Source organism: Cervus elaphus, chromosome 14, assembly GCF_910594005.1.
Source record: "Cervus elaphus chromosome 14, mCerEla1.1, whole genome shotgun sequence".
In the NCBI taxonomy this organism is placed as follows: domain Eukaryota; kingdom Metazoa; phylum Chordata; class Mammalia; order Artiodactyla; family Cervidae; genus Cervus; species Cervus elaphus.
This window is the reverse complement of record NC_057828.1, coordinates 74,587,481-74,600,557: the sequence shown is the minus strand read 5'-3', so window position 1 is coordinate 74,600,557 and position 13,077 is coordinate 74,587,481. Positions and strand designations below refer to the sequence as shown.

The window sequence follows — 13,077 nt, the reverse complement described above, 5'->3', positions numbered from 1 at the left end:
TGCACAATTTGAGAGTTGGGAGTCAAGTTTTATTTGGGGCAAAATGAGGACCATAACCCAGGAGACAGCACCTCAGATAGCTCTGAGAAACTGCTCCAAAAAATTAGGGTGAAAGGTGAGTACATATGTGATTTTGAGGAAGGGGGAGTGCATGCAATCTCATGAAGGTCACTGCTAGTCACAAGCAGCAGATATCACCATGAAGAATTTCCATGCTTTTCTAGATAATGAGGAGATATGAGAATTGGAGTACCTGTTTCTGCTCCCCAACCTGAACTCTTTTCAGGAGGTGTTGAAAATCAGGTGTTCAGCTGAAGCATCTTGTATAGAGGTAGATGGCAAGTGCCAATTTGTAGTTGACACATCCAAGAAGAAATTAACAATTATAAATATTTAAGCACTCACATAGGAGCACCTCAATACATAAGGTGAATATTAACAGCTATAAAAGGGGAGATCAACACTAACACAGTAATAGTGGGCTAAAAGTGCATTTTAACACTGCACTTACACTAATGGACAGATCATCCAGACAGAAATAAATAAGGAAACCCAAGCTTTAAAGGACACAGTAGACCAGCCAGACTTAATTGATATTTATAAGACATTTCACCCGAAAGCAGAAGAATACACTTTCTTCTGAAGTGCACACAGAAAATTTTCCAGGATAGATCACATCTTGGATCACAAATCAAACTTTGGAAAATTTTTAAAAATTGAAATAATAACAAGCATCTTTTCCAACCACAATGCTATTAGATTAGAAAGCAATCACGGGGTGGGGTGGGGGGTGGGAAGTGTGAAAAAACACAAACATGTGGAAACTAAGCAGTGCACTGATGAATAATCAAGAGATTATTGAAGAAATCAAAAGGAGTTTTTAAAAATACACAGAAATAAATGACAACAAAAACACAATGATCCAAAACCTATGAGACAGCAAAAGCAGTTATAGCAGGGAAGTATATAGCAATTCAATCTCACCTCAAGAAACAAACAAAAAAAACTCTCAAATACACAATCTAACCTTACACATAAAGCAACTAGAAAAAGAAGAAAAACCAAAACCCAAAGTCAGTAGAAGAATTCATAAAGATCAGAGAGGAAATAAATGAGATAGAAATAAATAAAACAATAGCAAAGATCAATAAAACTAAAAGTTGGTTCTCTTAAGAAGATAAACAAAATTGATAAGCCTTAACCAGAAGTATCAAGGAAAAAAGAGAGAGGACTCAAATCAGTAAAATTAGAAATGAAAAAGGAGAAATTACAACTGACACTAGAGAAATACAAGGGATCATAAGAGACTACAATAAGTACCCATATGACAATGAAATGGACAATCTGGAAAAAAATGGGCAAATTCTTGGAAAGCTACAACTTTCAAAGACTGAACCAGGAAAAATTAGAAAATATAAATGAATCAAAAGTAATGAAATTAAAACTGTAATTTAAAATCTTTCAACAAACAAAAGTCCAGGACCCAGTGGTTTCTCAGGTGAATTCTATCAAACATTTAGAGAAGAGTAAATACTTCTCAAACGCTTCCCAAAAATTGCAGAGGGAGGAACACTCCCAAACTGGTTCTACAAGGCCACTATCACTCTGATATTAAAACCAGACAAAGATATCACTCAAAAAAAGTATAGATCAATATCACTGATGAATACAGATGCAAAATTCCTCAACAAAATATTAGCAATCCTAATCCAATAATACAGTAGAAGAATCATACATCATGATCAAATGGAATTTATCCCATGGATTCAAGAATTTTTCAATATATTCAGATCAATCAGTGTGATACACCATATTAACAAATTGAAGAATAAAAACCTATGATCATCTCAATAGATGCAGAAAAAGCTTTTGACAAAACTCAACACCCATTTATAATTTAAAAAAGAAAAAAAGAAAAAGCTCTCCAGAAAGTAGGCATAGAGGGAAATTATTTCAACATAATAAAGATCATACATAACAAACCCACAGCAAACATCATTCTCAATGGTGAAAAACTGAAAGCATTTTCTCTAAGATCAGGAACAAGAAAACAATGACCACTCTCATCACTATTTTTCAACATAGTTTTAGAAGTCCTAGCCATGGTGATCAGAGAAGAAAAAGAATAAAAGAAATCCAAATTGGAAAAGAAGTAAAACTGTCACTGTTTGCAGATGACATGATTCCGTACATAGAAAAATCTTAAAGATGCCACCAGAAAACTACTAAAGCTAGTTAATGAATTTAGTAAAGTTTCAGGATACAAATTAATGCACAGAAATCTCTTGCATTCTTATACACTAAAATAATGAAAGATCAGAAAGAGAAATTAAGGAAACAATCCCATTTACCATCTCAACAAAAAGAATAAAATACCTAGGAATTAACCTACCTAAAGAGGCAAAAGACCTGTACTCATAAAACTATAAAACACTGATGAAAGAAATCAAAGATAACACAAACAGATGGGGAGATACACCAAGTTCTTAGATGGGAAGAACCAGTATTGTCAAAATGACTATACTACCCAAAGCAATCTACAGACTCAATGCAATCTCTATCAAATTACCAATGGCATTTTTCACAGAATCACAGCAAAAAATTTTACAATTTATATGGAAACACAAAAGACCCCAAATTGCCCAAGCAACCTTGAGAAATAAAAATGAAGCTGGAGGCATCAGTATCCCCAACTTCAGACTATACTACAAAGCTACAGTAATCAAGACAGTGTGGTATTGGCACAAAAACAGAAATATAGATCCATGGGACAGGATAGAAATCCCAGAGATAAACCCACACACCTCTGGTCACCTAATCTAGGACAAAGGAACCAAGAATATACAGTGGAGAAAAGACACTCTCTTCATAAGTGGTGCTGGGAAAAGTGGACAACTAAATGTAAAAGAGTGAAATTAGAATGCTCCTTAACACCATACACAAAAATAAACTCAAAACGGATTAAAGACCCACATATAAGGCTGGACACTATAAAACTCTTAGAGGAAACATGGGCAGAACACTGTTTGACACAAACCACAGCAAGATCTTTTTTAATCCACCTCCTAGAGTAATGAAAATAAAAACAAAAATAAACAAATAGGACCTAATTATATTGAAAAGCCTTTTCACAGCAAAGGAAACCATAAACAAGATGAAAAGACAACCCTCAGAATGGGAGAAAACATTTGCAAATGAATCAACAGATAAAGGATTAATCTCCAAAATACACAAACAACTCAAGCAGTTCAATATCAAAAAAATGAACAATCCAATCAAAAAATGGGGGGGGAGATCTAAATAGATATTTCTCCAAAGAAGACATACAGATGGCCAAGAGGCACATGAAAAGATGCTCAGTGTTACTAATTATTAGAGAAATACAAATCAAAACTACAATGAGCTACCACCTCACACCAGTCAGAATGGCCACCATCAAAATTATGTACAAACAATAAATGCTGGAGAGGGTGTGAAGAAAAGGAACCCTCTTATACTGTCAGTAGGAATGTAAACTGATATCGCCACTATGGGGAACAGTATGGAGGTTCCTTAAAAAACTAAAAATGCAGCTACCATATTACCCAGCAATACCATTACTGGGCATATACCCTGAGAAAACCATAATTCAAAAAGACACATATACCCCAGTGTTCATAGAAGCACTATTTACAATAGCCAGGACATGGAAACGATGTTAAGTGTCCATCCACAGAGGAATGGATAGAGAAGATGCATTACGTATATATTGTGGAATATTACTCTATCATAAAAAGGAACAAAACTGGTAGAGATGTGGATGGACATAGAGTCTGTCATACAGAGTGAAGTAAATCAGAGAAAAAAGAATAAATGTATATTAATACATGTATGTGGAATCTAGAAAAATAGTACAGATGAACCTCGTTCCAGGGAAGGAATAGAGTTGCAAGCACAGAGAATGTACATGTGCACGCAGAGGGAGAAGGGGAGGATGAGATGTGTTGGGAGATTAGGTGTGACATAAATACACCAGCATGTGTAAAAGAGATGGCTGGTGGGAACCGGCGGTATAGACAGGGAGCTCAGCTCAGGGCTCTGTGATGACCTGAAAGGGTGCAGAGGAGGTGGTGGGAGGCAGGTCCAAGAGGGAGGGGATGTATGTATACATAGAGTCGATTCACTTCATTGTACAGCATCAACTAACAAAATATTGTAAAGCAACTGTACTACGATAAAAAAAAAAAAAAGATCCTTAGACCAAAACTTTTAAAAACTGCTAAGACTTAAAGTCATCAACCATTATGTAGTGTCCTCATTTTCATCAATGCATTTTACTGATGAGAAATTATTTCATCAGGGACTTTCCTGGCAGTCCAGAGGTTAAGATTCCACACTTCATTGGTTCCATCTTTGGTCGGGGAACTAAGATTCCACATGCCACGGGCTGTGACCAAGCAAAGAAATATGTATATGTATACATATGTGTGTGTATATATATACACACACATATATGTGTGTGTGTATCTTATAGTTCTGACACTATGTAATGTAATTTTCCAGTTGAATTTTTAAAATATTTTTTCTATTTTGTTCTCCATGAACTATCTGACCCTCAACTGTTCTCAGATCTGTACTGTTTCCTGGAAAGCAGGTGTGGGCCTTTGTTGACAAATTATTTCATCTCCTCTGGGTCTTAAATTATTTTTCCTTGCTCTGAAGTGAAAATTCAGTGAGTGTTTCCAGATACTATACTTGGGGGTCATAATTCTATTTCTCTTAATCTTATGTGAATCCTTCACCCTCAACCTACATTCCTCCTTCAAAGCACTGGTACCCATCCTTACTGCCATATTAAATTTGTTTCCTTGGCTCCACTGACAACTTGCAAAATTCTGGATTTTCTCTGTGATAGGGTAATGGGTAAGGTTTCAATAGTGGGTTTTAAATCGAAAAACTTAACAATTACAATATCCTAAATTCTTTGAGGATTGATCCTCGTGACAGACACACCAACATGGCTATTTCTATATTTCTGTGATAAATTCTAAATTACTAGGGGTTTCTCCCCCTAGTCCTTTGATTGTTAACTAGACCAGTTTTTAACAGATCCATTTTTAACTGGATGTGGGCTTTTCAAGCTAGCTTTGTGTCAACGATGCTCATTCTTTTTTCTTCTACATCAGGTTCCCCTCTTCCTATTGTCCTCCCCACACTTTTTTTGGAACTCTATAGTGTTTAAAAGACCTACTTTAATAGCTTAGTGCCTTTTTTTCCTTGACACTCATCATTTCTTCTTGATTCGCTGTTAAAGTAATAAGTGCACATTCCGTTGCACTTGCCTGAGAGTCTTGACGGGTCATGGGTTTCCCGCCATCTGGGTTCTAGCTGGCGTGCATTCTCCTTTGATGTTGTAATAATTGTTCATTGAATTTGAATGTGGGGTTTATAAGGCTTGTTTGCTTTTTTTTCCCCCCTCCAAGATGTGCACCTTTTTTTCCCTTAAGCTTATTTTTCTGTTTTGTGCTGTTATTTTTAATTGCTTCCGACTGGGAGGTGGGGCTGAGAGTGAGATTTGCTTGACTCTGGCTCTCTTTGCTATTAGTCACACTTCCCTCAGAAAGCCCCGCTTTCTCTCTAGCCTTTGATATACCACTTTTGAAAGGCCGTTGATTCCTGGCGTAAATGGCGTTACGAGGAAGACGGGCTCGGTGTAGGGATGCTCAGGAATCCAGTTCTGTACAGTCATGAGCCTGGCCATCTGGAAGTCTCTTCTTGCTCAATGAAATGGAGTAAACATTGTCCATTATGAAATCGACCACGCAGGCTGCCAGGGACGAATGGGATCCCACCCAAAGCCAATCGCGGCTCTGACAGGGAAATTGGCTAGCACTGCCTGAGACTACTCCAGCCTCCCCCGTCCCTGATGTCACAATTCAGAGGCTGCTGCCTGCCTAGGAGGTTGTAGAAAGCTCTGTAGGTTCTCTCTGTGTGTCCCACAGGGCTCCTCGGGCCAGATCCCTGTCTGATGGCTTTTATGAAAAAATACCTCCTCCCCATTCTGGGGATCTTCTTGGCCTACTACTACTATTCTGCGAATGAGGAATTCAGACCAGGTAAGTACCAATGTGTTTAATTTTGGAGGAAAAGATTTTAAAACCCAGGGATGGCTGGAGGAATAGATTTTAACACCCAGGGATGGCTGGAGTGTTTCTGAGGCTCAGAAGGAGTTCTTGATCCCCAGAGTTGCTGGACAAGAGGGGACTCTGAGGTAAGACTGTTCTTCTGTTTATGGGGTGTGAGGAAGTTAAAAGATTGCTAAATAATCCATGTTTTATTTGGCACATTAAATTGAAAGCAATTTCAGATCTCCTGCAAAAAAAAAAAAAAAGGGGGGGGGGGGAAATGAGGGTAATTCCAAAATTCACAACTTCGCCAGATAATTGAGCTCTGTGAAGGAGTGGAGAAGTGGGAAATAAGAAAGAATTCTGGAGTTGATGACTAAATAGAAGTGAGAGAAAATCCCTGGAATCTCTATGAGCACATGTGTTTTGATGACTTTTTGAATTTTATTTCAATTGAGCAATCGGATGAGTCCAGAAATGTCTGGAACGCCAGTGTTTTAGCTAAACTCTCTGTCCATAGGGGTTTTCAAAAAGGGCAGCTAGGAGACTTGCTTTTGAGCCACCAAAGCAAACTCCCATTTCAGAAAATGTTTACGAAAGACGGGTCTGTCCCTTCACTGATTTATGTAGCTTGACATGAGCTGATACGGGCTCATAACCTTCAGACACTGAGATAAGGCTCTCCACCTAAGCAGAGAATGGGAAGAGGAATGTTGCTGCCATGTATGGTCCTCACTTCCTTTTGGGGTTTCCCAGAGATGCTTCGAGGAAAGAGAGTGATTGTCACGGGGGCCAGCAAGGGAATCGGAAGAGAAATGGCCTATCATCTGGCGAGGATGGGAGCCCATGTGGTAGTGACAGCGAGGTCAGAAGAAAGTCTCAAGAAGGTGAGGGTCCTGTGCCCACACCCATATGCACCTCATGTGCCCAGATGCATTCCTATATATGCTCACATGTACATGTCAACGCACAGAACTGGCACACTCAGACACAGATACACACACACACACGGATTCAAACACCCGCAGGAATACCAAAGTATGCTTTAAGGTTCCTTCTCATGCATATATACCTAGACACAAAGTGCTTGGTCTCCGTATGGTCACAGACATGCCCATTCACACACACTGACACATGGAGTTACAGATATATAGCCATGTACTCAGACACCACTGTTCCAGTACCTACTCAAGAATTCACAACTTGTCACCATGCAGACACACGCCCTCTTATATACTCAGACGCACAAACCCAAGGACACACAAATATGCACAAACCTAAGGCTACCCACATGGAAACGAGCATCCATATCAATCATGTGTTCAGAAACATCTGTTCAAAGAGACTCATGAGCACAAATCATGGACTAAAACTCCAGCAACACGATTTATCCATCTATAACCCGACCTTGTTCCAGACAGTATTTTAAACAGGACAAATGCTGTGTCAGTTGCCTCTAATGACACACACGTACACACACTTTTCAGGGCTGTGAGCAACCTCTCATTTAAGCCCCCATTATGCCAGAGACTGTCCCCCCAAAGGTCTGCAGCCAAGACCGACGCCAGTTGCCACTGTGCCCTGCAGGTGGTATCCCGCTGCCTGGAGCTGGGGGCGGCCTCAGCGCACTACGTGGCGGGCACCATGGAGAACATGACCTTCGCAGAACAATTTGTTGCCAAAGCTGGAAAGCTCGTGGGTGAGACGGCATCTCCTCTCCCCCCTTCTGGACTTTGCCCTAGGGGTCACCAGGGAGCTTTTGAGATGGGGGAGGGAGAGGGGAGGTATCAACCTCAGATGGTTTCTCTCACCACAGCCGTCTCTTGCAGGGGGACTTGACATGCTCATTCTCAACCACATCAACTACACACCTATGGGTGTGTTTAGCAATGACATCCACCTCTTGCGCAGAAGCCTGGAAGTCAACCTCCTGAGTTATGTGGTCCTGAGCACAGCCGCCTTGCCCATGCTGAAGCAGACCAACGGGAGCATTGTGGTCGTCTCCTCCATAGCTGGTGAGTGGGCCAGGGGCCGGTGCGCAGGGCAGGAGCGGCCCGAGTGCCAGGGATGGTGGCGTTGAGGGTTCTGTAGTGAACATGCATTTTGCCCGTTTCCATGCCAAGAAGTAACACAATAGAAACCAGAAGTTGAAATGCTTAGGCTGATACTAAACAAAAGCTGATTAACAGCTCGCCCATATGTGTGGACCGGCAGATATATGAATAAGAGCCTTGGGTCAGGAAACTCACTGAGGAGTGTGCATGCTGAGAAAAAGAGACAGTGTTTGGAACAAGGGAGATGAGAGAGATGAGGACTTGTTCAGAGTGGGTAGACTACAGAGATCCTGGAAGTAAGAGAGAGGGAGCAGCAGTTCAGAGAGCTTCCCTGAACTCGCCAGGTGGTTTGTAATCAACAAGCCAGAGTCCAAAGGGTCATCGAAAGGCTGCCGCCTGTCCTGAGTCTCAGAGAGAGACTTGCTCATCACAAAGAAGATTTTGCTTCTTCCATGACCCAGAGCTGTAGGTTAGTGAAGTTAGTTGATGCAAAGGGAGGACTGAGAGGTGAAATATTTTAACAACACACAGTTGACTGGTAAGTGGGTTAAGCCAAGGCAAAATGAACAACAAAAACAAATAAACCATATTATAACAGACCTGCCTATATCGGGGGTGTCCTCCAAAATCTGAACTTGCTATATCAAAAGTTCATTTTAATCCACCAATAGGGTAGGGAGCAAGTGTGTCCAGAGAAATATTCAGAAAGAGAACGCTGCAAAATCAAGAGAGGCCCCCTGTGCTTTTGATGGTGACCGCATTTGAAGGGATCACCAGGGAAAAGCCAGAGAGTTTCCAACTTTGGGGATTCCTAGGCCCATTTCATTATGGGTCCAGTAGAGAATTGCCACATATATTTGTTGATTAATCAGTTAGAGGCCCATTTCATTATGGGTCCAGTAGAGAATTGCCACACATATTTGTTGCATTAGTCAGTTAGAGGGACGCAAACACCGGGATTGAAATTAGCCATCTGCATGTGGCTCCCAGCAATGTGAAAACAAATCACCTAGAAGCTTTGTAATTTCTTGAGTAGTTCACAAACATGCGTTATTACTGTAACTCAGAACAGCATCTATATTGTAAAGAGTCCTACTTCCCGGACGGACGGGAAAGGAAGGCCTGCACAGTGATCGGATAAAAGGGCAGTGTGTCTGTACCACCCGCCAAACAGAGTGATTGATATGCATCCCTGTGCTTCCTGGACAACACAGACTCCCCCACCCCTCCCCAGACACAGCCTCTCTCTGCGCTGAAAGGAAGGGAGAGCATCTGGATGCATACTGAGTGAGAGGGTGCTGGGCGCATCCCCAACCCCTCCTCGGGCATCGGCCAAAACCCACGGGTCGGTCATGGTGTAGGTGGCTTTTATGATCTCGGTTGATTGATACAGCCACTCTGGACGAAGGGTGTGCTCTATCTGGTGAGTTTAACTCTCTGTAAGATGCACGCGGCCGAAATATTCTCAGAAGGAACAGAATTAGTACAGAAGACTGGGGACATGATGAAATTCTGATAACCTCTCTTTCTACACGTCTTCTCTGATGACTAATGTCACCTCGTGGTTTCTGTGGACTCTGGGAGGTAGAAACCTAGCTGGACTGCTGTTCTTCGTGTCTGTTGTTTGTGTAGCCAAGAATCCAGCCTGTTTGTTTTGAAAAATGTCTGAATCTGCAAAGTACAAGCACTTTCCTTTCGCACCCTAATTGAAGAATTTCTCTGCTCTAGACTATAGTCTTTTTTTTTAAATTGAAGTATTGTTGATTTACATAGGCTATGTTCTTTCAGACAGTCAGCAAATGCGTTCCTTAATCCTTCCTCCTTAAAATCTGAATCCCACAAACAGGGGGATGCTAAACCTCAGATTAAACCTAAGGTCAGCCAAAGAGCATTGGGATGGCTTTTTAATAATTCTTTCCAGGGACTGCAGTAAGTGGTTTATTGAATTGCAGTAATCAGCAATTGTTTTTATCCCCAATGCATTTCCATGTATTGCATTACATAGAAATCCTACACTTTTAATATGTTCTCTAAAACCTTGGCTACTTCTTTAGCATCATCAGAGACACAACAATTGTCTCTGGGAAAGTCCTTACTGTCCACATCCATCTACCACTCAACACCGTTTCTAGCACCTACTGCTCAAGTTTCTATGTAAGTGTAACGTCTAGTTACATTGCGTAGTCTCCCTCTTTTCACCACGTGCTAGTTTGGGTATATGTTGAGCTAGTATCACAAAAACCCAAATTTACAATGGCTTAAACATATCTAAATTTATTTTTCTAACATGGAACGGCCTGAGGAAGAGTTCAGAGCTGAAATAGAAGTTCTGTCCATGGAATCGTCTGGGCACTTTCTATCCCAAAACCAGCATCCCTGGGCATTATTATCCTCACCTGTGTGTCCAAAATGGCCCATTATCATGTCAGAATTCTAGCTAGAGAAAATGGAGAAAGAAGAACACTTTCAAGGAAGAAGAACTTGAATGTCAAACACTTCTGCTACAGCTAATTGCAGTTATGGTCTTTATTCAGGATGGACTTTGTGTCCAGCTGAAAATCAGGGGCAACCCACTCCAGTATTATTGCCTGGAGAATCCCATGGACAGAGGAGCCTGGTGGTCTACAGTCCACGGGGTTGCAAAGAGTCGGACACGACTGAGTGACTTAACTAACTATTTGTATAAAAGACACTGGTGTCGGCAAACAACAGTCTCCCCTACATCACCCATGCATATAAGTCTAGAGGCAGTGTTCCCTCTAGGACACCCCACATGTGTACTTCACACTATACACACACATTCTGGACCCAATCTCTGTCACATCCAAGGTCCATCATGAAGTCAGAAACATCAGGCAGTGAAGCAGGGGACAGTGGGGTAGGATAAAGAATGGAAAGAAAATACCTGGATAGTATTTGTGAAACAAACTGAGACAGGGAGATTAATACTCCAATATGACAGGAAAAACAAAAATCACTGAATTAGGCAGAGAACATTTGAAAACATCTGGAGAAAGCTTATCGGCCATGAGTCAAAAAGGTTATCTTAGGTTCCATTTTAGAAAAGTAAGTCATTCCACTTCCGAATTCCCTGATTCTGTGGACCTCATAACTATGTCACCTACACACACAACAGCTGAAACCCAGCATCTGATACTGCTTCTCTGCCCTTCCTTTATGCCCCATCAAGGGAATCATGGACAAACCACACACCCCCTCCCCCCCAGCCCTGGCTTTCCTCTATGAGGATCCATTTAACATCACCTCCTGTAAAGGCTTTTCAGTCTTCACCAGATTCCTTTCAATGTTTCCTCTTTATTCTTACCTACTTCATTTTGCTAAGTTACCTTTAGAAACCCTACTTCTTCTCTATTTTTTGGCTTCATTGGTGATACAAATATTAGCAATAATTAGAGTACAAATGTTAACTGCGCTGGATCAGTATAAGGGTAGGGATCGTGATTCTTCTGTAGCAAGAAAAATCTAAGGCCCATTCTGAAATGAAACTGGACAAAATAAAACACTGGGCTTCTTCAAATATTCAAAATGAAAAACACATCAAAAGGCGTAAAATACCCTTGTCAATAACCTCTGAGTGCTCAGATCTCTCTTCGGAAGCTCCATGAAATGTCTCCAGTTACCTATTCATTATTCTCCAAGTAAATCTTTTAAAAAGATCAGCTTCCTATATATTTTCTAAGTATTATTCAAGTGTATTCCTTTCCCTGTTTACTCATTCCCAGCATTGTTTCCTACTATTTTTTATACATATGTGTAGTATTTCAATGACATTATAGCTGACTAGCCAGAGGCAAATAGCCTGTAAGACAATGTTTTCCTGGGAAAACTCAAACCAGTGCATGAAGTCATTTGTTGGACTTTAACCCATTTGTTGGTTGTGGCCTGGCTGTGTGGTCTAAACCTATTTCAAGAACTCTACATTACAAAGAAGAAAAAGAAACAGGTTTCTCAACTGATCAGCTAACAGGATTTGGATTCGCAAAATTCTGCCAAAGCATAAAGACAAGAATGTACAGCTGTTAATCTCAGAGCCTTCAGCTCTGACATCCATTTTTTCCTGAAATATAGGCTCATTCTTAATGTAAGGATATGACTTAAGGGGAAGCAGGGAGGGTGGCAACCAAGATCTAGGATGCAAAGGAGCCTAGCAAATACAGTAAAATGAGGTAATTTATCCCTCATCCACGTGTCCTAATTTTTCTAAGAAAGATGAATCTTTAACCCTTAAATCTGATTATCTCAGAAATAATTTTCAGGGCACACAATTGCCAAGGTGAGTGGAAGTATTTCTGCATACAGATGTAGGTATTTACGTGATGAGGGGAGTGCTGCAGGTTTGGACAGTGTTGAGGGGCGTGGGGAGAAACACCAGAAGGTGAGGTGCGTGTGTGTGTAGACTTGTCCTCTATCGGGCCTGGGAGAAGACCGAAAGGAGTTCAGAGTAAGAACCAACAACCTGCACTTAAAAATTGCAGGGGTCATTATTGCCTAAGTTCAGAGACTATGCTCAGACAGAATCCAGAGGATTGAAGCAACCTGACACAGTGGACATTAGAGTTCTGTGTTTTATCCTATCTGCTGCCCGAGAGGGGTGCGGGGAGATTTTAACGTGGGGGAGAGGGCTCCCTGCTGATGACCGTGACAATTTAGTGCAGGTTGAAAACACTACCATGCTATTCATGTGACCATTACTCCTTGGTTACTCCCTGGAAAGGGGTGGGTTGGAAAAACTTACGTAGTCATGGCTCCTTAACCCTGCTAGACCATTATTTTCATTCAAGTACTGTTCCTGACGAAAATAGCAGAGTTCTACCATCATCCATGCTTTTATGTCCACTCACCAAAGAGTTTGAAAAGGCTTATAACAAATACACTTTATTTGGAAATACCCAAGTAAA

The 13,077-nt window shown here is 41.0% G+C and overlaps 1 protein-coding gene and 1 long non-coding RNA gene across 4 annotated transcripts in view; one reads left to right on the top strand and one right to left on the bottom strand.

Moving 5' to 3' along the window:
• LOC122708276 overlaps positions 1-13,077 on the bottom strand; it is a 70,761-nt gene that overhangs the window by 18,990 nt on the left and 38,694 nt on the right. The window lies entirely within an intron of this gene.
• The window catches only part of HSD11B1 (hydroxysteroid 11-beta dehydrogenase 1), a 60,932-nt gene that overhangs the window by 17,336 nt on the left and 30,519 nt on the right, over positions 1-13,077 (top strand). For 2 of the 3 annotated variants that reach the window (XM_043924534.1, XM_043924532.1), the window contains exons 2-5: positions 5,982-6,095; positions 6,861-6,991; positions 7,692-7,803; positions 7,934-8,119. In XM_043924534.1, the coding sequence (XP_043780469.1) occupies positions 6,008-6,095; positions 6,861-6,991; positions 7,692-7,803; positions 7,934-8,119 (517 nt within the window). In that variant the 5' untranslated portion in view covers positions 5,982-6,007. Of the gene's footprint in view, positions 1-5,959; positions 6,096-6,860; positions 6,992-7,691; positions 7,804-7,933; positions 8,120-13,077 lie in introns of all 3 variants that reach the window. The other variant, XM_043924533.1, reaches the window with a different exon arrangement.